Genomic DNA, 24172 nt, shown 5'->3' on the forward strand with positions numbered 1-24172 from the left:
GATAAGGCCACATCTTTTTATTTTCCTTGAAGGCTCTCTTCCTAGTAATACTTACTTGGCCAGATGAACCAAGAAGTCCAGCCTAACATAGGTTAGTTGAATATTTCCCTCCTTATTAGGATCTTGAAAACCAAAACTATTCTTTGGAGTCTCCCCAAGGGCTTTCTCTGGAGAGTGGTCACATTTTACATTGGCCAAGAAATTGTCCTTCATTCTTCTGTCACGGGTCCAGCTTCCTCGGGAAGACGATCACCCTTTACTCCTGCGTTAAGGAGGTGGAGCACAGGGAGGTCCTGGAGTGAAGGAGGCCTGCGCTTGAACCTGGCCTCTGCTGCCCACTGCTGAGCGGCTTCGGGAGGTGTGCTTCATTCTGCGAGCCTTAGTCTCCTTAACCATAGAGGGAGTCGGACACCGTTTTGAGGTGTGCGTGAGTGTGAGGATCGAGTGCAGTGACGTGTGTGACGGGTTAGCGTCATCTTGCCCCTTGCTGGGCCTTGGAGTGGTAAGGGGTGCTTTTACAGTGAGATTCCTGCTTCCTCAACCAGAGAGGGCGAGGGGCACGCCAGAGCCCCACTGCTCCCCGCTTTCTGGCGTGTGGATCTGTGGGCCATGCTCTCTGTGCTCGGGTGCCGGCTTCCCTGCAGACACAGGGTTCTGGCTTCTCCATTGGGAGTTGCCTGGTCTTCTCCCTCCACCTGCATTTCATGTCACCACGCGCCTGCCCACCATCCCCCCCGCCGCAGTGCTGTAGTGGCCACGGCCATTTGACCTTGTTCTCTGCCCGGCAGTGTGTGGGTACCACTCAGGTGTGATGGGTCCACAGCACGTTTGGAGGTGGACTTTTTCAGTTACACTTGCTTTTCTCTAGGTCTCAACATCCTTGCTGCTTTTTTTAATTCCCACTGGCAGGACCAGGCTAGGCTTTTTCTGATATTTCAGTTCTTGAACTCTGATCCTTAGAATCAGGAAACCTAAAGAAGTCACCACAGGTTGCCTTGGTCATGACAAGAACAGGTGAGGAGGGAAGAGAGGACAATATGACCCCAAACAAACAAACAAGGAAGGTGGTCGTTTTACATGGAGGCACATGCTGCAGAGAGAGACCTGCTTCTGTAACTGCTGTCCAGCTAGCCTGGTGTGTGTGTTTGGGGGCTTGGGCCATGGCCTGGTCAGAGCTCTAGGTGCTGGCTTCTCTTCCTGGCCACCTCCCTACTGCCTTCCTATTTCCTCTGCCTGTGTCTGGCCTCCCAGGGCAGAGGTTCCAACTGCTCATGTTACACCCCTGAGCATAAGACGAGGTCAGTCTCTCAGAACCTCTTCTTTCTGCTTAAAGTCGGACATCCCGGGCTTTGGCTGTGCTCTGATGTCTGCTTCCGCAGGTGCGCTGGTCTTCAAGGCTAGCAGGCTGGGGGTGGGGTCAGGGTCTGGCTGATGTGCTCTCACGGTGGCACAGGAAGGACAGGCTTGGGAGAACTTGGATGGCCCTAGGCCTGGGTGTCAGAGGTGGACAGGAACACATGGATGGTCGCTTAGGAGTCAGGTCCTGGACTTGAGCCTTCTGTTTTTCAGAGTATCATTATATGCTTAGGATGAGGACCCAAGAAAATGGGGCATGCTCTGCTTTTCACTTGTGTAGCAAATGCACTGGGGATGTGCTTCAGCTGACAGCATGCTCCTGCCTTCAGATGATTTACAGTCTTGGGGAGGGGGAAGCATGTTTGTACAGGAATGGCTTAATGCGTGGCGTAAGTTCCGAGACATGCTGGCAACTCATCGTGGCGGTCAGGAAGTGGAGGTGATTTCTGTCTGGCGAGGCAGAGAAGGCTTCCTGGAGGTGGTGGCTGTTAGGTGAGTGAGGAGGTCAGGACTTTCTTAACCCCTGCAGACCCACCTAGGAGGGTGAACGTGTGTGCTAGCAGAGAATGGGAGGTGTTGAGGATCCATTCAAGGGGTTTGTACTTCATTTGGTAGAGGATGAAGAAAAGGAAGAGCTCGTGAAGGTCTTTAACCTGGTCAGAGGAGTGCTTTATTTAGGAAGAGTAGCCTGGGGATGCCGTGTAGCCTACCTCGGAATGGAGAAAGACTGTGTACCCAGAATCCCCGCGGGAGGCTGAGTAACCCGGGGAGGAGAGATGGGGGCCTTTAACCAGGGAGGCCTGTGAGGCACAGGGGGCCGTCATGGGCTGGACTTGGCTGCTGTGTGTGTTCGCCTCAGTGTGAAGGTTGGGTCAGGAGCAGGGAGGGGTCAGATGGCATCTTACCATCACCCATGACTGTGAGGGCCCGTTCAGTGCTGTTGCAGGGGCTTGAGGTTTACTTTCCTCCTGTAATAAAATAGGTTTGATATTAGTTTATAAAACATTTATAAAGTAAAACAAAACTTTGATATGCCTTCTGGTTTTATTGGCAAAGTAGTGCTTTAATATATGTTTGTCCATTTTGGTGTGCTCATTTAAGGAATTTCAGTACACACTGAAACAGCAGAATTAGGATTTAAAAATTTCTGAGACATTATTTGGAACCTCCCAGAAAGTGACTGTTTTGATTCTCAAGCTTGCTGAACCTCCATGAGTTTTACTAAGACCAGCTTGGTTTATAGACATCACATGCTGTACATCTTAGGAAAGGAGGAGGGCTTTTCCATGGAGGCTTGGTTACGTCTTTCTGCTCTTCTTGTGGACGAGACATTGGCAATACTGTTTTGGAAGAGAGGGTTCCCATGGCTGAGGGCAGGGCACAGAAGTCTCTCCTTTCTGTCTTGAGAAGCCGTCTCCAACGTGGACTTTGTGTCACTGGTGGTGGTTGCCATCAGCCATTCTTACTGGGTTGAAATTGGCTGTGTGGCCATTTTTTGGTTTGGCCCATAAGTGAGCAGAAGGGTCAAGAAATGGCTCTGAGGAGCCTATGGTTCCAGCAGGTTCGGAGCGTTGCTGCTCCCTGGGGAGCACCCGTGTATCACTGGTGGACCAGACCTTTGGAAAGGACTTGGGCTTCTGCGTGGAGAGGAGTATTCCCACGCCAGAGCTAGGGGCTCTGATCTGGGATGTCCACCCACCGCCCTGCTGGCCCTGCAGACTCCAGGGCATTGCTAATGTTGGATTGTCCAACAGAATGTGCTTTAATTGAATGTAAGAGCTTTAGAATGAGTTTGAACTATCTACTGTTTAATTTTGATCTTGTGTAGTATTTGATTGTAATGAAAGTTAAATTTTTTCCTTCCATTTTTAAAATTAAAGTGAATGACCTGTATCTAGTCTGTTTGGTAACTTCCTGCATACATACGCTTCTTTCTTAAAGAATAGATTCTTAGTTTAGTTGCTATTATATTCTACTTTGCCCCAAAATTGAAATTTTAGCTGCCTTTTAGCTTTCTTTAGAATTGCTAGTAGAATGTGTCTTCCGTGAACAAATCTCTTGTATTTTGTTGTAGGCTTTGATGGATTCTAATCTTCCAAGGTTACAGTTAGAACTCTATAAGGAAATTAAAAAGGTAGGTTTTTGTTTTCCATCATTGAAAAAGTGCTACTGATTCACTGTATTGAGCAGTGTATGTGAAATGTTATCTTTTATTTGATAAGGAAATAAATACTGTTTGGTAAAGTAGACTTTATTGTTTTACTTTTCTTCAAAAGGTTGCTCCTCATTATTTATTAGATGGGATGGGAATTAAAATGGTAGCTTTAAAAAATATCTTTATAATTGCATCCCATTAGACCTTAACATTTCAAAAGTAGTTACACATTTAAATGGCCTTTTCTCTAAAAATAGAAATTAGCAATGAAAAAAATGCTTTTGTTTATTTGAAGTCCTCTTGGTGACTCATGTCTGCGACTCTTAAATGTAACACGCTGCTTCTTAAATCCCTCAGAACGGCGCTCCTCGGAGCCTGCGCGCTGCCCTGTGGAGGTTTGCCGAGCTGGCTCACCTCGTTCGGCCTCAGAAATGCAGGTAAAGTGGACACTCTGGGTTATTACTGTTATTCTTATTTTGGGTGGGGGACCAGCTCCAGTGGATTCTTGCCATCTTGGCTGAAATGTCATTTCTCTAAAGGTCTTCCCTGTCCACTCTGTCTGAAGCTGCCCACCTCTGCCTCTCCAGCTGCAGTACAGGTTGTCCTGATCCTTTTCCTGCGTAAAATTTACGGCTCTCAGGAATACTGTCGCACACTTCATCAGCGTGCTTGTTCGTTTTCTATCCCACCCTCCCCCGAGAGCTGTAGGAGATGCACGTCTCAGGACAGTGGGGGCATCCCTGTCTGGTCCCTGCTGCAGCCCAACACTGATAACGGCGTCTGCACGTGGTACTTGCCGAAAAGATACTTGCCAGGTGGTTGAAGGTTGAGTACCACCTCATTGTTGCTTACTCTAGGGATTATAGAAAACTATGCCTTTGTCTATTATGTGGGTTAAAAATATGAGTGTTAAACTGTGAATAAAGTTTTGACTGAGTGAACCAGTTGTATCTTAATGGATTGAAAAACAAAAGAAGGGCCACAGTTTTCAACTCCTTCCTTCTCTCCTTCACTGGCAAGACGTGCTGACATCCGTGGAGCCCTTGGCTCTGTCCCCGAGGAACTGGTGGAATGGCAGAAACCCTCTCTTTTAATACGAAACGGTGATCTATTCCACTGAGCCTGACTGTAATAAGAGTCTTACATGATTGCGGACATACAGTCACTAAGAAAATTTCTTTTTATATAACCTTTTTCTTTTACTATCCTTGTTTTGAAAACTTTGTTATATTTCTGAAGCAACACATCCCCAGTTCTCCACATAGAAGCCGAAGTGACCTTAAAAAAATATGATTGGGTCATGTCATTCCTTTACTTAAACGCTTTACTCATTTCCCAGAGCAGTTCAGATAAATCCAGACTCCTTACCAAGGCCCAGGGAGATCTGGCCCCCAGTGGCCCCCGTCACCTCAAACACTCCGTTGACTCATTGGCCTGACTTCTTTGAAAAGTTGGGCATGTCTTCCTTCTGATGTCTGTTTTGTTTTCCCTTGGGTCATCTCCTTAGAAGGGCCTGCCTCCCTCCCTGTACAGTCCCAGGGGTACGCCTGCTTGCTGCCCGTCTCTGCCACTAGAGGACGCCGCCTTCGCCACCGAGTGCTCGTCCCGTGGCTTCGGCTTATCTGTCCTGTGACTGCTCCTCTTCAGTCCTGCGTGGTCTGCTACTTCTCTGTAGAGGGCCAGGCTTCTCTCTAAGGCCTTATTCAGTTTCAATGCTTAGAAAAAATTTTGTAATGCTCCCTTTTCAAGAAAGCTTTATTCTTAATTCTTTATTTTTTAAATGGTGTTTTCTTATATTATGTTATTTTCTAACTATTATAATTTACTGCAAAGAATTTTTAAAACAAGCTTTTGAGAGTCGTGTGTGACTAGAGGAGAAATGAAGGATGAGAGCCTCCCAGCATTTGGGCTTCATCTGCCTTTAGTCTTCTAGCAGAGGTTTGTTTACCTTCCAGGAAGGACTCTTTTGCATGTAAAAACTGGTTTTTCTACCTAACAGACACTGAACTAATCGCTTGTGTTTCTCATTAAGGTAGGCCCTGGAAGAGTAATTAGTGTCCCTCTCACATGTGCAGGCCTTACTTGGTAAACCTTTTGCCTTGCCTGACTCGCACAAGCAAGAGACCCGAGGAGTCTGTCCAGGAGACCTTGGCTGCAGCTGTCCCTAAGATTATGGCTTCTTTTGGCAATTTTGCAAACGACAATGAAATTAAGGTATGATTACTGCCTCAAGTCGCAAGCATGGGAGTTGGGCTTTTGCACAGGCAGGCATTTGAGAGTACTTCTTGAGTTAGGCTGTGCTTCATAATTTAGTTTAAAATCTTTTGAGCTCTTTGGAGGCACACTGAGAGTTTCTTTCCACTTCTGCTTTCTTATTGTGGGGTGAAAAGAGGAATAGGGAGATGGTTTATAGATGCAAAATCAAAAGGCATTTTGCCAGAGCAGACTGGTTTGGGGGTATAAGATTGACTGCTTAGCCTGGCTGAAGAAAGGCCACTGTCCCTGGACTGCAGGTAGGAGCAAGCTCACCGATGATGCCTTGTGCATATGAATGCCCTGCAGCCGTCGGGGACCACTCAACTTCCTGTTTGTTTTTGCCCCAACCAGCAACCTTCAAACCCTCTTCAGTGTTTTGTCTATAATCCCCAGAAATCATGACCCTGTCACATGGTCTGAGGATTACAGATTCTTGACTTCCTCCTTTTAGTGGGTCAGTCCTGTGTTAGTGTTTTTCTTGGTATTTCCCGCCACATTTCTAAATAACTTGCTTATACTGCTGGTTTTGGATTTTTTTATTTTTTACAATGGAAAAGATGAATTCAGCTCTAACCCTTCTTCCCTCTTTTTACTACAGTTATATCAGTATTCATTGTGTACATTATTATGCCTAAGTAAATAGTCACAGCTAGTTATGTTCTGTGCCATGGTTATGTTTCCTTGTATAACTTTTTGGTATTTCCAGAGTCAGTAATTGCCTCTTTTTCATTTACTTATTATTCTTTGGCAATTTCCGTCTTCTCACACCTCCCACCGGCGCTGTGTGTCTCAGTTCAGTTGTGCACATGATGGGTAGTTTCCTGGACCCGTTTCCTCCACTGGGGTCGTCCTGGGCTCTGCAGCTGCTGCTCCAGCCTGGTCAGGGCGCCCCTTAGGTCTGTCGCACAGTCATGTCTTGGCTCCCTTGTCCGATGCCTGATTCCTGGCTGCCGTGTCTTTGTCTCTCTAGGCTTACTCCTGGACAGGGGGCTTCCTGAGAAAGGATAACTGGCAAGTAAATTGTTTGAGATTCTGCATTAGTGAAAATGCCTTGATTTCTCCCTCACACTTGGCTGGGTGTAGAGTTCTAGGGTGGAAATTGTCTTCCCTTAGGAATGTACAGGCTTTGATTTGCCCCTTTGTCTCATAGTCTCCAGCGGGGCATCCGAGAAGTCGAATGACCTGATCTCTTAGCCTCTGAATGTGTCCTTCTCTAGAAAGTTTTTACTGTTTTGTGTAGGGGGGAGTGCTGGGTGATTGATAGACCTTTTAATTTGGAACGTTCTAGCCTTCAGTTCTGGAAGATGTCCTTATATTTCTCTGACAATTTCCCCCCTTTATTTTCTCTGTGCTGTCTTTCTGAAATTTGTTAGTTAGCTGTTGGTCCTCCTGGACTGATGTACATTTGTATTATCTTTTGTTTCTATTTTCCATTTCTTTTTTCTGTACTTTTCTAGGAGATGTCCACCTCAAACTCTTCTCTGGAATTTTTGTTCCTGCTGTGTTATTAATTTCTAAGAGCTTTCTTCTGTTCAGAATGTTCATGTTTTCTGGCACCCTCTTCTTGTTTCATGAATACACTCTTTTATCTTTCTGAGGATACTGATGATAGTTTCTTGACAACTTCCTTTGACTTCCACGTTGTATGTTTCTTCTGACTTCCTCTGTTCTATTTCCTGTCTTTCTCTTTTATGTCAGCAGTTGTCCGCATAGATTTGAGTGAGCCCCTAAAAAGCTTATTGGAAGCAAGTGTGTGGCAAGCTTTGTCCCCTGGTGGACTTCCTCAGGTAATGGATGGTGAACCTGCTTTTCCACTGTGGGTCTTTAAATGTCAGTGTCAGTAAGTCTTTTCCTCTTGGGCCAGTCAATATCTCTATAGAAAAATCCCTCATTCTCCTGCTTGGAGGCATCAGCCCAGCTGCATTTGTCCTGAGACCCTTGGATGGAATGGTGCTAACAGTCTCACTGGTCAGAATGCAGACTTCTTCCTAATTTCTGTTTTCTGTCTGTGCCTCGTGTCTGTCCTCAGCTGTGGCCGCATCTCTGGGGATTCCCTGTCTCTGCGGGAGATGGGGAGGTGAAGACCACATCCTGGGCTGCCTGGGTGGGAGAGGGGCTTGGCAGTTTCCCCAAGGAGCTGTTAGATGAGCAGCTGTTTCATCCCTATATCCACGCCACTTTCAGATGTCTCTGGTACTCCTAAGCCTGAGCTTTTCTTGGATTTCTGTGGCTTGAGTGAGCTTGCCTTTGGTTGGTGGCTTTCAGCCCTTCTCCCCAGCTCCCAGAAAGGCTTGGTGGGAACTTCTGCCTGCAGTTACCACCTGTTTACTTTCTAGCTTCCAAAATTTGCTAATGCCTCTAGCCTGCCCTTGTCCCTGTTCTGTTCTTTTTGTCCTTGTGAGTTTATGCTTTTTAAACCTTGTACATGTGATTCTGGTGGGGTGTCTGGGAAGTAGAGGTTCTCATGTCCAGTACAGCATGTTTGATCAGAAGTTTCCTAACGGGCCCTGCTGTGTTATTCTCAGGGTTGCCTGTTAAATATTGAGACTCCCGAACCTTTTATTTGACTGGTGTGTAATGTACATACAAGAAGCATGTAAATCATACATGTACTCCTTGATGAGTGGTCACAAAGCAAATCTGCCCTTGCGGCCACTGCCTAGGTCTGGACCTATGGAGTATTACCGGCACCCAGGAGCCTCCGCACCCTCTCCCTGTCACTACTCCCTCCTTCCTTCACAGGGCTGATCACTGACCTGGCTTCTAATGCCAGAGGGTCTGTTTTTAAATTGTAAATATGTAGGACCATACAGTATGTATGCTTTTCATCTGGTTTCTTTTGCTCAGCGCTAAGCTCGTGAGATTCTCCCATGTCACTGCGTGTGTCGCTAGATCCTGCGGTTTTTCAGAGCTGTGTACTGTTCCCTCGGACGAATGTGCTTCAGCTCAGCATTTTACTGCAGCTGGACCTTGGGTCGTCTGTAGTATTGACTGTCGCGAGCGTCGCTGCTGTGCCTGTCCTTGTACGTGTCTCTTGTAGCACAGGTTGTGATGGCTAGAAACGGAGATTGTGGGGTGTGTATATGTCATGTTCGGTAGATGCCTCCAAACAGCTTTTCTCAGTGGACGCACGAGCTTACGCCTCATCGGTGGTGTGTGCGAATTCCAGCAGCTCCCTGTCCTCACAGAATTGGAATTTTGGTCATTTTAAGTTTAGCCATCTGCTGAGTGTGTTCTGGAGTCACAGTTTGGTTTAATTTCCATTTACACTCCCTAAGTTCTCTTGACTCTGAAGTGGAATGAAGTACTCTTAAATATATGTCCTGCCTATGTTTAGAAAAGTGGAGCTATCTGCCCTGTAGTCTAGCGCACTTCCTCCTCTTATGAGAAGAGCTTTTAAGGATGGTCTAGGTAACCTCCGGCCAGCAGCCTTCTACAGGGCGTTCTCGGGATTGTGGGACTTAGACCCAAGAAAGCCCCCTCGAGCTCTCATTCCATTTTACTATTATTCCAAACTTTAAGTTCACCATGGGCTGACTCTTCATAGTAATGTTTAGCTTTCATTCTGCTTAGAAGTTTGGACTAATATAGGAGGATTCTTTATTTACCGTTTCACTGGTGTGTGTGTGTGTGTTCTCACTCAAAGGAGTTCTTTAAGATGTGTCTTTTCTTGAAGCTAAAAAAGTTTGTCAGAGATAAGTTGAGTGGTTTCTCCGGGTATTGTCTCTGGGGAGAAACTGGAGGCCACAATCTACTAAGGGTGTCCTGTGGCCGGGGGTCTGGTCCTCCACCTCTCTGGTTCCAGAGGTCTAATCTGTGAATTCACTGAGCATTGATGAGCCTCTGAGAACCAGTTTATGCCAACACGCAGTTAGGGAGAAGCTTGTTTAAGTCAGATGCCAGTCTGTTAATTGGCTGCTCTTTTGCCGATGGTTAGACTTCCCCCGGTAGGGCCCCAGTGGTGTCCCTGACTTGCTCAGCGAGGCTCCGTACATGCCCAACAGTAACTGGGCCAAATCATTGCTCAGAGCATAGTTTAGAATGAAGGGAAATAGACGTTCTTAAATAACGTAGTCACCAAACTCCTGCAGCTGGATGGTCACCCCCTTTCATTCTTTGGATATTTTTGTGAAGACTTAAACGGTCATCGTTAGCACTATAGCACCCCTAGAATTATAGCACCCCTCCTTTGGGTTTTCTTGGAGGCACGGTAACAAGTTTTATTCTCTGATTTCTTAGGAAAATAGCTGTGAGGAGTGTGTGGTCTCAGCTCAGTTACGTTGCACACGTTTTCCAGACCTGAGACTGTCTCTTGGTGGCATTAGCAGCACGTTTACAAGCCGTCGTTCAGGCTGGGACCTTGCTGTGATTGACTAGCGCTTTTCTCCTGGACTTCATTATTTGTTGTGGGTTTTTTTTTGGGTTTTTTTTTTTTACTGCATTTATTTTACATAGTGTTATACACTGACCCTGGCCCCAACTATTGTGGGGACACCTTTTCTAGAAGTGAAGGCTTTTACTCTCGTGTAGGGACATAGATGCTGAGCAAGTCCCTACTCAGTTTATAAGGAAATAAATCGACTACATATTTGCAAACTGCTCTGACATATGCCAGATTTGGTGTGCTTCCATTCAGCTCTAGGAAGGTCTCATATTGTTAATACTTTATACTCTGCAAGAATTTGGAGCAAGTTATGCTTTTTGAAATACATGATGGTTTCTTTTTCTTTTTTTAAAAAATAAATTTATTTATTTTATTTTATTTATCTTTGACTGCGTTGGGTCTTTGTTGCTGCGTGCGGGCTTTCTCTAGTTGCAGTGAGCAGGGGCTACTCTTCGTTGCGGTGTGCGGGCCTCTCATTGTAGTGGCTTCTCTTGTTATGGAGCATGGGCTTTAGGCAGGCAGGCTTCAGTAGTTGTGGCACACAGGCTCAGTAGTTGTGGCTCGTTGGCTCTAGAGTGCAGGCTCAGTAGTTGTGGTGCATGGGCTTAGTTGATCCGCGGCATGTGGGATCTTTCCGGACCAGGGCTCGAACACGTGTCCCCTGCATTGGCAGGCGGATTCTTAACCACTGCACCAGGGAAGCCCATGATGAGTTTCACAGGAGCTTCATCTTCTGTCTATTTGGACTTTGCTTCCACAGGTTCTGTTAAAGGCTTTCATAGCGAATCTGAAGTCCAGCTCTCCTACCGTGCGGCGGACAGCGGCCAGCTCGGCGGTGAGCATCTGCCAGCACTCCAGGAGGACGCAGTACTTTTACAGCTGGCTGCTCAGTGTGCTCTTAGGTAAGGCGCAGGCCTGTTAGTGATTCTCCCTGTGCGGGGGTGGTCACTAGTGTTTACTTGAGACAGGCCTTTGAAATTCTTTAAAATCAGGCAGCCCCTCAGCTTCTGGACCAGGCCCTTTAGCCCTGGCTGGCTGTTAAATGTGAACGAGCCCCCATGGGGTCTGGGTGAGGGTCCGGAGAAGGCTCCTCCTCCTCGGTGCAGTGGTGTGGATGCGGCTGGGCCCTCGGACAGCTGGCGGGGCAGTGGGCGGGAGCCTTCCCGGGTCTGGCCCTCTGGGCAGCACACCGCACCACCTCTGCGGAGGCCCTGAGTGCAGGGAGTCCCTGTGGCCGGAAACTGAGGCTCAGGTCCCTGTGAGGGGCCTCTCTGGACGGGTGTAGGCCTGGTGAAGGCTTCTCCTCTACTGGGGGCAATTGTGGAAATCCATGCTGGCAGGTGCTGCCGGGAGCACGTGGACAGTCGACGTGAAAGAGCTGCCTGGCTTTCAGAGGCAGTGAAACTCACTCACTGTGCAGGGCCTTGCTGAGCTGCGGCTTTAAATGTTGCCCCTAGAGCCACTCCTGGATTTTGGCTGCTACCGTAATGTTTGTGCCATCTGTATCCCTCCCTGCCAGCCTCACGATAGGGTTCTGCTTTGGATCTCTTCCTGTTAACAAAGGATGCCACGAGTCTCCCAGCAGCGAATCCGATGTGACAAAATCTTGTTGCTTCCTTTATAGGTTTGCTGGTTCCCGTGGAGGAGGAGCACTCCACCCTTCTGATTCTCGGAGTGCTGCTCACATTGAGGTATTTGGTGCCCTTGCTGCAGCAGCAGGTCAAGGACACAAGCCTGAAAGGCAGCTTTGGGGTGACACGGAAAGAGATGGAGGTCTCTCCCTCGACGGAGCAGCTTGTCCAGGTAGGCACCCCGTGCTTTACTCTAGTGCTTGTGCACACGTGACCAACGTTCAGAGACTCAACTAATTTGGAAGAGAAGTGGCAGAGCCGAGGCTTAAGAGTGTGGACTCTGGAGCCAGACCCCGTGGTTCAGATCCTAGGTCATGACCCCGGCTACTCGACCTGTGTGTGGTAGTGATGTCAGATAAAAATGAAGGCGTCCCTTTACAAGGTCACCGAGGGTACTGTTTACGTAGACCTGCTCGAAGCAAACCCCAACCATCGTATTATTTTATCTGCAACTATTTCATATGTGTCCCTATAGATGAGGACTCTTTTTAAAAATTTTAATGACAATGCCCTTGTCATACCTAAAAAAAAGAACACTTTCTTAACATCAAATACCCACGTATCCCCTGTCAGTTTTTTCTTCTGCTCTTTGGAATCAGTATCCAAATAAGATTGGTTGATAAGGATTGTGATTCTCTTTGATCTTATGGTTGCCTTCTATCCCCATTTTTCCCTTAGAGTTCATTTTTTGAAGAAACAGATTGTCCTGTGGAACTCCCGGCAATCTGAGTTTTTACTAATTGACTCTCCGTTGTATAAATTAACAGGTTTCTTTGTTGTCTGTATTTCCTGTAAACCAATAACTGGAGCTAGAGACTTGTCAGATTTGGTGCATATTTTATAATATACGTAATATCTGAGTTCGGTAGTACCTGTACAGTATTTTAAAATAAATATTATTGGAGTTGCATGCTCAGAATTTTTTTCTGATTTTTTTAAAAAAGAAGACTGCTTAGTCAAAAGTTTGGAGACCATTGGTCTAGTGGGGGAAGCAAGCAAACAGTTACTAAATAGCAAGGCAGGGGGTATAGGGTAATGTAGAGTACATGGCGGGGGGCAGGGGGTGTGCATGACCAAGGTCAGGGAGGCATGCTGGGCAGGCTGTTACGAGCTGATGCTTTTGTGTGAGTAGGATTTGACCAGACACAGGGAGTTGGGAGAAGAGAGTTTTATAGACAGAAGCTACAGCCTTTGCCAAATCCACAGAGTGAGAGTGTGCGGGTGAGGGTGAGCTGGGTCCTGTAAAGGTCTCCAGGCTTTCTCACAGGTCAGTAGGGGTGCTGGGGGAAGATGCGGCTAGAGGGATATTGAAAACTGTGTTAAACTAAGAGAGCAGTAATCCTGGGAGGATGGAGTGAAGGGGTATGGGATGTGGTGCTTAATTACTTACAGATTTTCTTAATAGTTAATGTTTCTTCCACATGGTTAAACAGCATGGCACCTTGTTGCATTAGCAAGCTAGATAAGATTGTCTCTAAAACATATCTAATCTATTTTCTTTTGACTGTTGGCCATTTTGAATTACATTATTTTGATTAAGAAGTTCAACTCAGCTAATGTAATAATAGTTTGGCTAGCTATATTTAAATAGAATTTAAAATAATCCTGAGCCTGGCTAAACTGTTAAGCAAGTGTGGGCAAAATATAGATACTTCTAGATATGTAAGAATTCAGTTCGCTTTTCACGTGCACTTACTTTTTTCATGTATGCTTTTTGAAAAAATTATTTGAAGATGTATTCCAGCAAAATGAGAAATAGATAACAAAAAAAGAAGTCCTGAAATCCAAGAAACAAAGCACCTAACCCAGGAATGTGTTAGAAGCAATTCTAAGATGACTGGTACTGTGTGCCATTCAGATTAGAAACAGGGAGTCCAAGGAGTTCCCTGTGACCAATGTTATGATTAAGTGCTGGGAAAAAGGGAAGGCATGTGTGTATGTTAAAAGGAGGGGAAAACCAGGAAGATTTATAAAAGTAAGTTATCCAATTATGAAACAACATGTTGAATAATTTTAAGCAAGTAAGAGATTATGATAAAAGAGAATCCATTTAATGGTTATCCTTGGGACATTCTCTTTCAAGTGACACAGGACTAGTAATAATGAAATACTTCTTTCTTTTTGGATCCAGTCACATTAATAGGCTTTGCAGTGAAGGATGTTAATGTACACATGATGAGACACATACTGATTTTTTTTTTATTGGAGTATAATTGCTTTACAATGTTGTGTTAGTTTCTGCTGTACAACGAAGTGAATCAGCTGTACATATACATATATCCCCTCCCTCTTGGACCTCCCCCTCCCCCTCATCCCCCCCATCTAGGTCATCACAGAGCACCGAGCTGAGCTCCCTGTGCTGTACCGCAGGTTCCCACTAGCTATCTGTTTTACACATGGTAGTGTACTTATGTCCGTCGTAATCTCCCAATTCATCCCACCCTCCCCTTCCTGCCCCCTGTTTCCACACGTCTGTGCTCTACGTCTGCGTCTCTATTCCTGCCCTGCAGATAGGTTCATCTGTACCATTTTTCTAGATTCCACATATATGCATTAATATGCAATATGTGTTTTTCTCTTTCTGACTGACTTTGCTCTGTATGACAGATGCTCAACATCTAGGCAAAGCACATGTGATTTTAAAAGTTACATCGTAGTAGATAAATGTAACCCTTAATATAAAAGCACTCAGGTTGCTAACAGAATTTGGGAGGAGGCAGGTGAGGTGAGGGAGTGTGGGTTGGGTGCTTTTTTCCCCCATTTACATAGTAAGAAGTCAAGAGATTCTTTGCTCAGAGTAGACGGCTCAGAAATCACGGTGTAAAGCTGATTACCTAGAGCAGGGCTCATGGGCCAACTACTCAACTCCAGCACTGTAGCAGGAAAGCAGCCACAGACAGTACACACACAGCCGTGTTCCAGTAAAACTTTATGTGCAAAAACAGATGGAGGGCCAGATTTGCCTGTGGACTGTAGTTTGCAGATCTGTGACCTAGAGTTATGGAGGTAACCATCAGGAGAACTAAAAAGTCAGTCAAAGTAGCCACCTTTGAGACTTTTACTTTTTATTCTATAAACTGCTGTACTGTCTTTTTAAAAAAAAACGTATATATGACTTTTATGATATTAAAGGTAAGGCTGCCCAACTTAGTAAATAAAAATAGGGGGTACCAGTTATTTGAATTTCAGATAAATCATCAGTAATCTTGTGGTGTAAGTATGCCTGAAATTGCATGGGACACAGTTACACTACAAAATTATTTGTTTATCTGAAATTCAGGTTTAGCTGGGTGCTCTGTATATTATCTGGCACCTCTAATTAAAGGGGAAAAGGATAAATACACTATGTTCATATAATGTGATATAGCATTAAAAGCATTAATGAAGTTTAATGTAGTGCCTTTAAACGCTTTGGAAACCCTTTCTCAGTGGCACTCGTGACAGTACTTCTTGCTTATTAAGTGTGTGTTCAACTAGCTGTGCGCTCCGTGGATTTTGGGCTTTACTCTCCTTTACTAGTCACCAGTTTAGGGAGCTGGAGCTCTTCATTAGCATGCTTCTGCTTTCGTGGAAGTGTTCTATTTGCTTTTAAGGAATTAATGTAACAGTGACAAAAATCCTGGGACTTTAGAAAACAGCATGGAAGCTATGATCACACTGGTAGAAGGGATAGAGAAGTTTTTAGAGAGTGAAATTAAGGCACACATTTTCCCAATGTAAGACAAAACAAAAACCTGAAACCTAGGACACATTTTAAAAACCATGGGAATAACACTGGTGTTTCTCTTTCTAGGTGTATGAACTGACCTTGCATTATACTCAGCACCAAGACCACAATGTTGTGACTGGGGCACTGGAGCTCCTGCAGCAGCTGCTCAGAACGCCTCCACCTGAGCTCCTGCGAGCGCTGACCACGGCGGGCGGCATCAGGCAGCTCACCGCTGCTAAGGATGAGCCCGGTTGCCGAAGTCGTAGCGGAAGTATCGTGGAGCTTATAGGTAAGGCGTTAGGAAGGTGACTCTTGGAGTCCACCCTGCAGTGTTATTGGCCCCTCTCCTGACCCTTGCTCCGATGCCACGCTGAGCAACGGACAGTTCAGTTCCTTAGGAGACTTGTGATGCAGGTGTCGTTCTTATTGTGTAGACAGGGCAGGGCTGAGGTGGGAAGGCTAGGTGGCAGGGTGAGGCCAGCACGTGAAACCCGCCTCCTGCATCTGACTGGGCTGACTCTGCGCGGCATTTCATCTGTCGTGAAGTGGAAGCATTCGGGAAGGGATTTCCAGACCCTGTGTCCCTTTGCCAAAGGTGGGGTCTTCAAGTCTTCCTGGAATTCTGGACTCCTTTTCTGCCCTCTGGGCCCTTTTTGCTGTCGCGCCTGATTCTAGAAAACCCCTTCTGTCCCTCTTCTCATGGCACCTCCTCCGCCCCATCTCTGCTCTTCTTCCCCATGCTCTTGGGCACTGGGCTCTAATCCCGGCGCAGGATGCTGCTGCAGACCTACCAGTCTAATGTGGAGTTGCCCCTGGGGAGCTGGAAGAGATGGGTTCCTGAGTCGCACGCAGCCTCTAGAACTGGGTTTGGCACAGTGGCGGAGGCTTCTTTCTGCAGCCTTTACTGACTGCGCTGACTAGGCGTGACACATAGGGTCCGTTTAGTGCAGTGTGGGTGCGGTGTGGCCTTTACCCACAGCATGTGCAGACCAGGGAAGGTGGGCGGGAAGTCTGACTGCTGCCTCGTTTGAAAGCAAGTGTTTGCCTGAACCATGAGTAGAAAATGTTGATCTGCCTGTCCACTGTCCTTTGTACTGAACAATCCTTTTCTCTGTGGAATGCATGCTTTACAAATGATTGCTGGAAATACTAATTTCTAATGATTGTTTCTAATGAAAATTTGTATTAAATTATTAGTTGACCAAATAATCCGAGATTTCTAATGTTTTTAGTTTCACTTTTTAAATGCACTTTGAGCTCTTTTGCATTTTAGGTCATATCTTTAGAACTGTATATTTGAGTGTTAATATAATTTTCACGTTGAAATTAAAATTGTAACATGCAGTTTTCACGTTACAGTATGGTAGTTTAGCACCACCTGTAGAAATATGTTCACATATTTTCTAGTTTTAAAGTTGAATCAAGCTTAAAGATTTTCTAATTCCTTCTGGATTTTAGCGGCTTGTTACCTTACTTTCATCTGTCATTTTCTATGATTTACAGCTGGAGGGGGTTCTTCATGCAGCCCTGTCCTTTCAAGAAAACAAAAAGGTGATTATTTCAGAAATTATTCTTATTTTGAATCTTACTGCTTTTTCCGTATTTCTGTAATGTAATTGGCTATGCCTATAACTCTTCTCAACAGGGTGATTATATGTATAAATGTTGCTGGAATCTGATAACCAGGCCTGAATAGTCCTGTAGGATGGCTTTTTAAAGAATAATTAATTAATTAATTAATGGCTGCATTGGGTCTTTGTTGCTGTGTGTGGGCTTTCTCTAGTTGTGGCAAGCGGGGGCTACTCTTTGTTGCAGCGAGCGGGCTTCTCATTGCGGTGGCTTCTCTTGTTGCGGAGCACAGGCTCTAGGTGCACGGGCCTCAGTAGTTGTGGCTCGCGGGCTTCGTTGCTCTGCGGCATGTGGGATCTTCCCGGACCAGGGCTTGAACCTGTGTCCCCTGCATTAGCAAGTGGATTCTTAACCACTGTGCCACCAGGGAAGTGCCTAGGATGGGTTTTAAAAGTTGCTTGTGTATCAGAATTGGTTTGTCATATATTTCCTTTTTTTTTTTCTTTTCTTTTCTTTTCTTTTTGGTTGTACCACGTGGCTTATGGGATTTTAGTTCCCTGACCAGGGATTAAACCTGGGGCCCCAGCAATGAGAGCACCATATCCTAACCACTGGACCACCACAGAATTCCCTGTCATAAATTTCTAATGCTTTAGGCCAGGGGTTAGCAAATGTTTTCTGTGAAGGGCCAGGTGTACACATTTTAGCCTGTGGCCCTTACTGTCTCTTTTGCAATGATTCAACTCTGTCCTGTGGCAGGAAGGCAGCCATAGACAATACTAAGCTAATGGGTGCAACTTTATTCCAGTACAACTTTATTTTATAGAACTGGGCGAGCTGGAGTTTGCCTTCTCCTGCTTTAGGGAATGTTATGTTTATAAAGGTAACTCATCTTCCCCATGAATTTTGTTTAGTATTAGGAATAATGTTTGGTTAATTATTTGGTGAATTTGGGCCTGGTTGTCATTTTTCAGACATATTTAGCTTTGTACATACCTAAGTTTCTGATACAGTTTGTTTATTTTTATTTAATCGAAGTGTGTCTGACATGGTCTGATAGCTTTGGTACACGTCATCACTTATAGCACCAATGATGTTCTGTTCCAGTCTAGATTTCCATAGGGAAGAATTGCTGGTGTTTTCTATTTTGAAATCCTAAAAGACTTATACCGTTTTTTTTTTTTTTTTGGTGGTATAATTGACATATAACAGCTAATCTTTTACATACAACATACTAATTTTTTTTGTGTGTCATGAGTTGAGTATTTAATTGAGAGCCTAATGCCTAATATTATTTGTAGTATTGAATGGGATCGTAACAGGAATAATATTGTAGCCTTAACTGGATTAAGTAAGCTTTTCCTAGAAGTACTTAGAATTAATATTTGGGCCGTCATAGTGTGGCATACTTAGTCAAGTTTGAGATTTTGGTGAAAACACTGATATTGCTTGAAAACTGAAAGGGTTCTAGGAAAAGCTAGCCTCTCTGTTCTTGGACTAGGAAGAGATTTTCAGGCATGTGACTAGATTTCTCCGGCACTTGCCTTGTTTGTTTCTCTGTCACTCTTTCTGATGATGATGAGAAGATGACTCATTGACTGGTAGAGATGTATTTTGTTTTCTTGGGGCTAGGACATGCGATTTGTCCTCAATCTCTTTTTTGTTTATCCAGTGTTTTGTTGTTGTTGTTTTTATTTAGAGCTGCAGTTTTCACAGTTACCTGTCATAGCTGCAGAATTCTTTTTTTCAAGTGAAATATGCCAGTACATAGGAGAGAGAAAAACAGAGTTGTTGTTGTTGGATGTAAGGGTGACGGCTGGGGGTTGTGACCTGGCATCTTGGCAGCAGCCTGGCCCTTGCCCCCTCTTCGGGAGAACTCCTTGGAACAGATTTGCAAACTACTGTTTCCAAAGACAGAGACTGCTTTCATTAACTCTGAATTCACAGGTTGGAATGTTATTTGCTTTCTCAAGGTAAATCACTTGTTCTGTAATAAAGGACCCTGTTATTTAGTAGATAAGCCAAGTTGCTGTGTTAGTTTCATCTAGATTTTGAGTTTCCTTTGCTTTTTTCTGGGGTGGGGGGAGGGCTTTAATGTCTCATCATTATTTCTGGAATTTCTGGAAGTTATCACCCCTATGACTTAATCTTTGAAGAGCAGTGAAATCAGAAATTGGAACTTACCAGTAATTATATTGATAGTGTCGTTTAATGACATTTATATGTAGTATAACCAAAATGATTTAATGATCCCAGTTAAATCATGTTAAGACTTTTGTTTTCTTTTTTTCTTATTAATATAATTTAGAAACCATGAACTGTAAAATGTATTTTTAGGATTTTGCAAAAGATGAAATATTATTCCATCCTCACAGATCATAACAGTACCTGAGTACTGATTATCAATGATAGAAATCTAGCAGATTAAAAGATAATAAAATAAAAGTGACTTTTAGCTATAAAAGTTTTATATATAAGTTTTGATGTGCCATTGGAGATATGACATGAATATTCTAAAGGCTAATAGAATTGGTTCTAGCCATAACTTACCATTTTTAAGATTAAATAGTAATATAAATTATTTAACATTAACAGTAGTCTTAAGTCAATAAATATTAATTATTAAAGTACTTTGTAGTACAGATTGAGAATCATTGCTTTTAATTCTTTTTCCATGTAGGTTTATTGACTTTAATAATACTCTAAGTATGGGCCTCCCTGGTGGCGCAGTGGTTGAGAGTCCGCCTGCCGATGCAGGGGATACGGGTTCGTGCCCCGGTCTGGGAGGATCCCATATGCCGCGGAGCGGCTGGGCCCGTGAGCCATGGCCGCTGAGCCTGTGCGTCCGGAGCCTGTGCTCCGCAACGGGAGAGGCCACAACAGTGAGAGGCCCGCGTACAGCAAAAAAAAAAAAAAAAAAAAAAAAAAAAAAAAATACTCTAAGTATGATATCTCTGCATTTTTTGTGTTTCACACTCTAGAGATATAAAGGAACTTATATATAATGACGGACTGAGAGCAGGAATTAAATATACTTACGATATTCCTCTTGGAATGTACATTTATTTGATTTTCAAAGTTCGTCCTTTTAGCAAGCTTAAAAGGACTCTCGCTACATCATTTCCTAGGGAAAGTGCTCTTTGGAGAAGCAGCAGCCTTGGAGGATGACCCTGAGTCAAGGTCAGACGGCAGCAGCCCCACCTTTGCAGGTAGCTCTCTCGGAGTGACCGTGGTGTCCTCCTTGCTCTCCCCTGCTGCCCCCACCTCTTCCCCTCCCCTGCACCTCCATGGATCTTGCTCCTTGGAGGCAGCAGTGAAGCCAGTTTGCTCAAATGGTGGATAATTCAGGCGTCTTTTATAGTGTTCACTTTGAAATGTGTGTGTTTTCTTGCATCAGGTGTTTGCTGTTTTCCCTGGTTTAAGCTGTTTTAAAATTAGGTTTATACTCCCTGAGTATAAGTCTTTTTGATAAGAGGATGGTGGGTAAAGTGTCTCATGAATTGCATGGGTTGTGAGGGGGAAAATGGGACTAAAAATTGTCTGAGGCTCTGAACCAGGAAGAAATAGAAAATACAAACAGACCGATTATCAGTATTGAAATTGAATCAGTAATTTAAAAACTCCCAACAAACAAAAGTCCAGGACCAGATGGCTTCACAGGTGAATTCTGCCAAACATTTAGAGAAGAGTTAACACCTGTCCTTGTGAAACTATTCAAAAAAATTGGAAGGAACACTTTTAAACTCATTCTATGAGGCCACTGTCACCTTGATGCTGAAACCAGACAAAGATACCACAAAAAAAGAAAATTACAGGCCAATATCATTGACAAACATAGATGTAGTCAAATAGGATTTATCCCAGGGATGCAAGGATTTTTCAGTATCCACAAATCAGTCAATGTGATAGACCACATCAACAAACTGAAGAATAAAAACCATATGATCATCTCAATAGATGCAGAAAAAGCTTTTGAAAAAATTCAACATCCATTTACAATAAAAACTCTCCAGAAAGTGGGCATAGAGGGAACATACCTCAACATAATAAGGGCTATATATGACAGACGCACAGCCAACATCATACTCAATGGTGAAAAGTTGAAAGCATTCCGTCTAAGATCAGGAACAAGACAAGGATGCCCAATGTCGCCACTTTTATTCAACATAGTTTTGGAAGTCCTAACCACAGCAATCAGAGAAGAAAAAGAAATAGAAAGAATCCAAGTTGAGGGCTTCCCTGGTGGCGCAGCGGTTGAGAGTCCACCTGCCGATGCAGGGGACACGGGTTCGTGCCCCGGTCTGGGAGGATCCCACATGCCGCGGAGCGGCCGGGCCCGTGAGCCATGGCCGCTGAGCCTGCGCGTCTGGATCCTGTGCTCCGCAACGGGAGAGGCCACAACACTGAGAGGCCCGCGTACCCGCAAAAAAAAAAAAAAAAAAAAAAAAAGAATCCAAGTTGGAAAGGAAGAAGTAAAACTGTCAGTGTTTGCAGATGATACTGTACTTAAAAAATCCTAAAGATGCCACCAGAAAACTACAAGAGCTCATCAATGAATTTGGTAAAGTTGCAGGATACAAAATTAATATACACTAACAATAAAATGTCAGAAAGAGAAATTAAGGAAACAATCCCATTTAGCATCTCATCAAAAAAAGAAAAACAAAAACCTAGGAATAAACCTACCTAAGGAGGCAAAAGACCTGTACTCCAAAAACTATAAGACACTGATGAAAGTGAAGTCAGTCAGACAGACAAAGACAAATATCGTATGTTAGCACTTATATGTGGAATCTTAAAAAGATGATACAAATGAACTCATTCACAAAACAGAAATAGATTCACAGACAAAGAAAACAAACTTATAGTTACCAATGGGGAAAGAGCAGGAGAGGGATAAATTGGGAATTTGGGTTTAACAGATATACACACTATTATATATAAAATAGATAAACAAGGACCTACTGTATAGCACAGGGAACTATATTCAATGTCTTGTAATAACCTATAATGGAAAAGAATCTGTAAATATATATATATATATATATATATATATATATGCATGTAGCTGAATCACTGCTGTACACCTGAAACATTGTAAGTCAACTATACCTCAATTTAAAAAAATCGTCTGAGGATAATTGAACTTGAAAGAAATATACATTTGTTTACAAATAGTTATCTAATTAAGCCCTTTATTCATCTTGTGAAAGATGAGTATTTAGTAAGATACTAATAATTGGATAAATGAGAGTGGTTTGGGTTGTATAACCCTATGCAAAAGAATATTTTTAGATAACTGAAAATGAGGCTGAAATACTGGGGAAGGAAAATCTGAATAATTTCAGTGGTGATTACTTATTTATTGATTTAGTCTACAAAATAGAAATTGATTTTTTTAACTTACAAAAATAAAGTTAAAACAACAAAAAAATTACAGCTATACACAACATTATAAAGCCCAAGTGCTCACTGACCCACTGGCCTACAGGAGTGACATTGCTGACAGCTTGGTGTAGATTTTTATGTAGTGGTGGTGTATTTATTTATTTATTTATAAATAATTTTACTTATTTATTTATTTGGTTGCACCAGGTCTTAGTTGCAGCAGGTGGGCTCCTTAGTGGCAGCTTGCCAGCTGTTGTGGCATATGAACTCTTAGTTGAGGCATGCATGTGGGATCTAGTTCCCTGACCAGGGATTGAACCCAATCCCCCTGCACTGGGAGCGCAGAGTCTTAACCACTTTGCCACCAGGGAAGTCCCCATAATGATGTTTTTTTTTTTTTTTTAATGGGAATTTAAAAACTAAACTAGGAAAATGTGAAACTTTATGCTACCGAAGAGTAGGACTGGCTTAGAGTTCTTGAACAGGGTCTGGGAAGAAGGAAAGCCCACCTCCAAGAGCACTGCTTGCTTAGAGTTCCGGGCATTTGGGTTTTTTTTTTGTTTTTTTGTTTTTTTAAATAAATTTATTTATTTTTGGCTGCGTTGGGTCTTTGTTGCTGTGCGGGCTTTCTCTAGTTGCGGCGAGCAGGGGCTACTCTTAGTTGCTGTGCGCGGGCTTCTCATTGCAGTGGCTTCTCTTGTTGTGGAGCACGGGCTCTAGGCACGCAGGCTTCAGTAGTTGTGGTTCTTGGGCTCTAGAGCTCAGGCTCAGTAGTTGTGGCACACGGACTTAGTTGCTACGTGGCATGTGGGATCTTCCTGGATCAGGGCTCGAACCCTGTCCCCTGCATTGGCAGGCTGATTCTTAACCAGTGTACCACGAGGGAAGCCCTGCTCCAGGCATTTGTGACCACCCAGCCTGTGCCCCTGACCAGGCTGCCTAGGAATCGCCAAAGTCTTGTTGCTGCTCCACGCTCAGGTTGGAGCAGTTGCTTAAGAACTGGAGGTGGTAATGTTGCTGGGCAGGGTTCAGGTTTTGCACTGAAATGCCATTTGAGAATATTCACAGCACTTAAAAAATACCTACTTGTGATCCTTATTTTATCAATACTGTAATATAGTAAAAGGTAAGTAAATAATACAGTAAACATGTTTGAAGGGTGCACTGTTGTCTTGCTTTTGAAATTGAGTAGTTCATATTTTCACTGTATTTCAGGGATTCTTGCAGTTAAAACATTTGCTGATAGTGAATTTTGGGGTATTTTGCAAATATTTGGTCCCATATTGAATGCTTTTCCTGACCCTTTGAAGAGTGAGTGTTTCTTTGTCTTCAGCCTCAGTCAAGGGTGAGATTGGCGGTGAGCTGTCTGCTTCTTCTGGGGTCTCCACTCCTGGCTCAGCTGCCGACTCTGTGGGTCACGACATCATCACTGAGCAGCCCCGGTCACAGCACACACTTCAGACGGACTCGGTGGATCTGACCGGCTGTGACTTGTCGAGTGGTGCTGCTGACGGGGATGAGGAGGACATCTTGAGCCACAGCTCCAGCCAGATGAGCGCCATCCCATCTGACCCTGCCATGGACCTGAACGATGGGACCCAGGCCTCCTCTCCCATCAGTGACAGCTCCCAGACCACCACTGAGGGGCCCGATTCAGCCGTGACCCCTTCCGACAGTTCTGAAATTGTGAGTGGTTGGAGGGTGCAGCCCAGTTTCTTCAGAGG

General features: G+C 44.2%; 1 protein-coding gene across 4 annotated transcripts in view; it reads left to right on the forward strand.

The window, feature by feature from the left end:
- The window catches only part of HTT (huntingtin), a 138443-nt gene that overhangs the window by 22632 nt on the left and 91639 nt on the right, over positions 1–24172 (forward strand). For 3 of the 4 annotated variants that reach the window (XM_082611066.1, XM_082611065.1, XM_082611067.1), the window contains exons 4-12: positions 3431–3490; positions 3869–3948; positions 5587–5725; positions 10912–11053; positions 11776–11954; positions 15576–15780; positions 16995–17042; positions 20189–20269; positions 23782–24134. In XM_082611066.1, the coding sequence (XP_082467192.1) occupies positions 3431–3490; positions 3869–3948; positions 5587–5725; positions 10912–11053; positions 11776–11954; positions 15576–15780; positions 16995–17042; positions 20189–20269; positions 23782–24134 (1287 nt within the window). The remainder of the gene's footprint in view (positions 1–3430; positions 3491–3868; positions 3949–5586; positions 5726–10911; positions 11054–11775; positions 11955–15575; positions 15781–16994; positions 17043–20188; positions 20270–23781; positions 24135–24172) is intronic. The other variant, XM_082611068.1, reaches the window with a different exon arrangement.

The sequence above is a fragment of the Mesoplodon mirus genome (genome assembly GCF_964341445.2).
Source record: "Mesoplodon mirus genome assembly, chromosome: 2".
Classification (NCBI taxonomy): Eukaryota; Metazoa; Chordata; class Mammalia; order Artiodactyla; family Ziphiidae; genus Mesoplodon; species Mesoplodon mirus.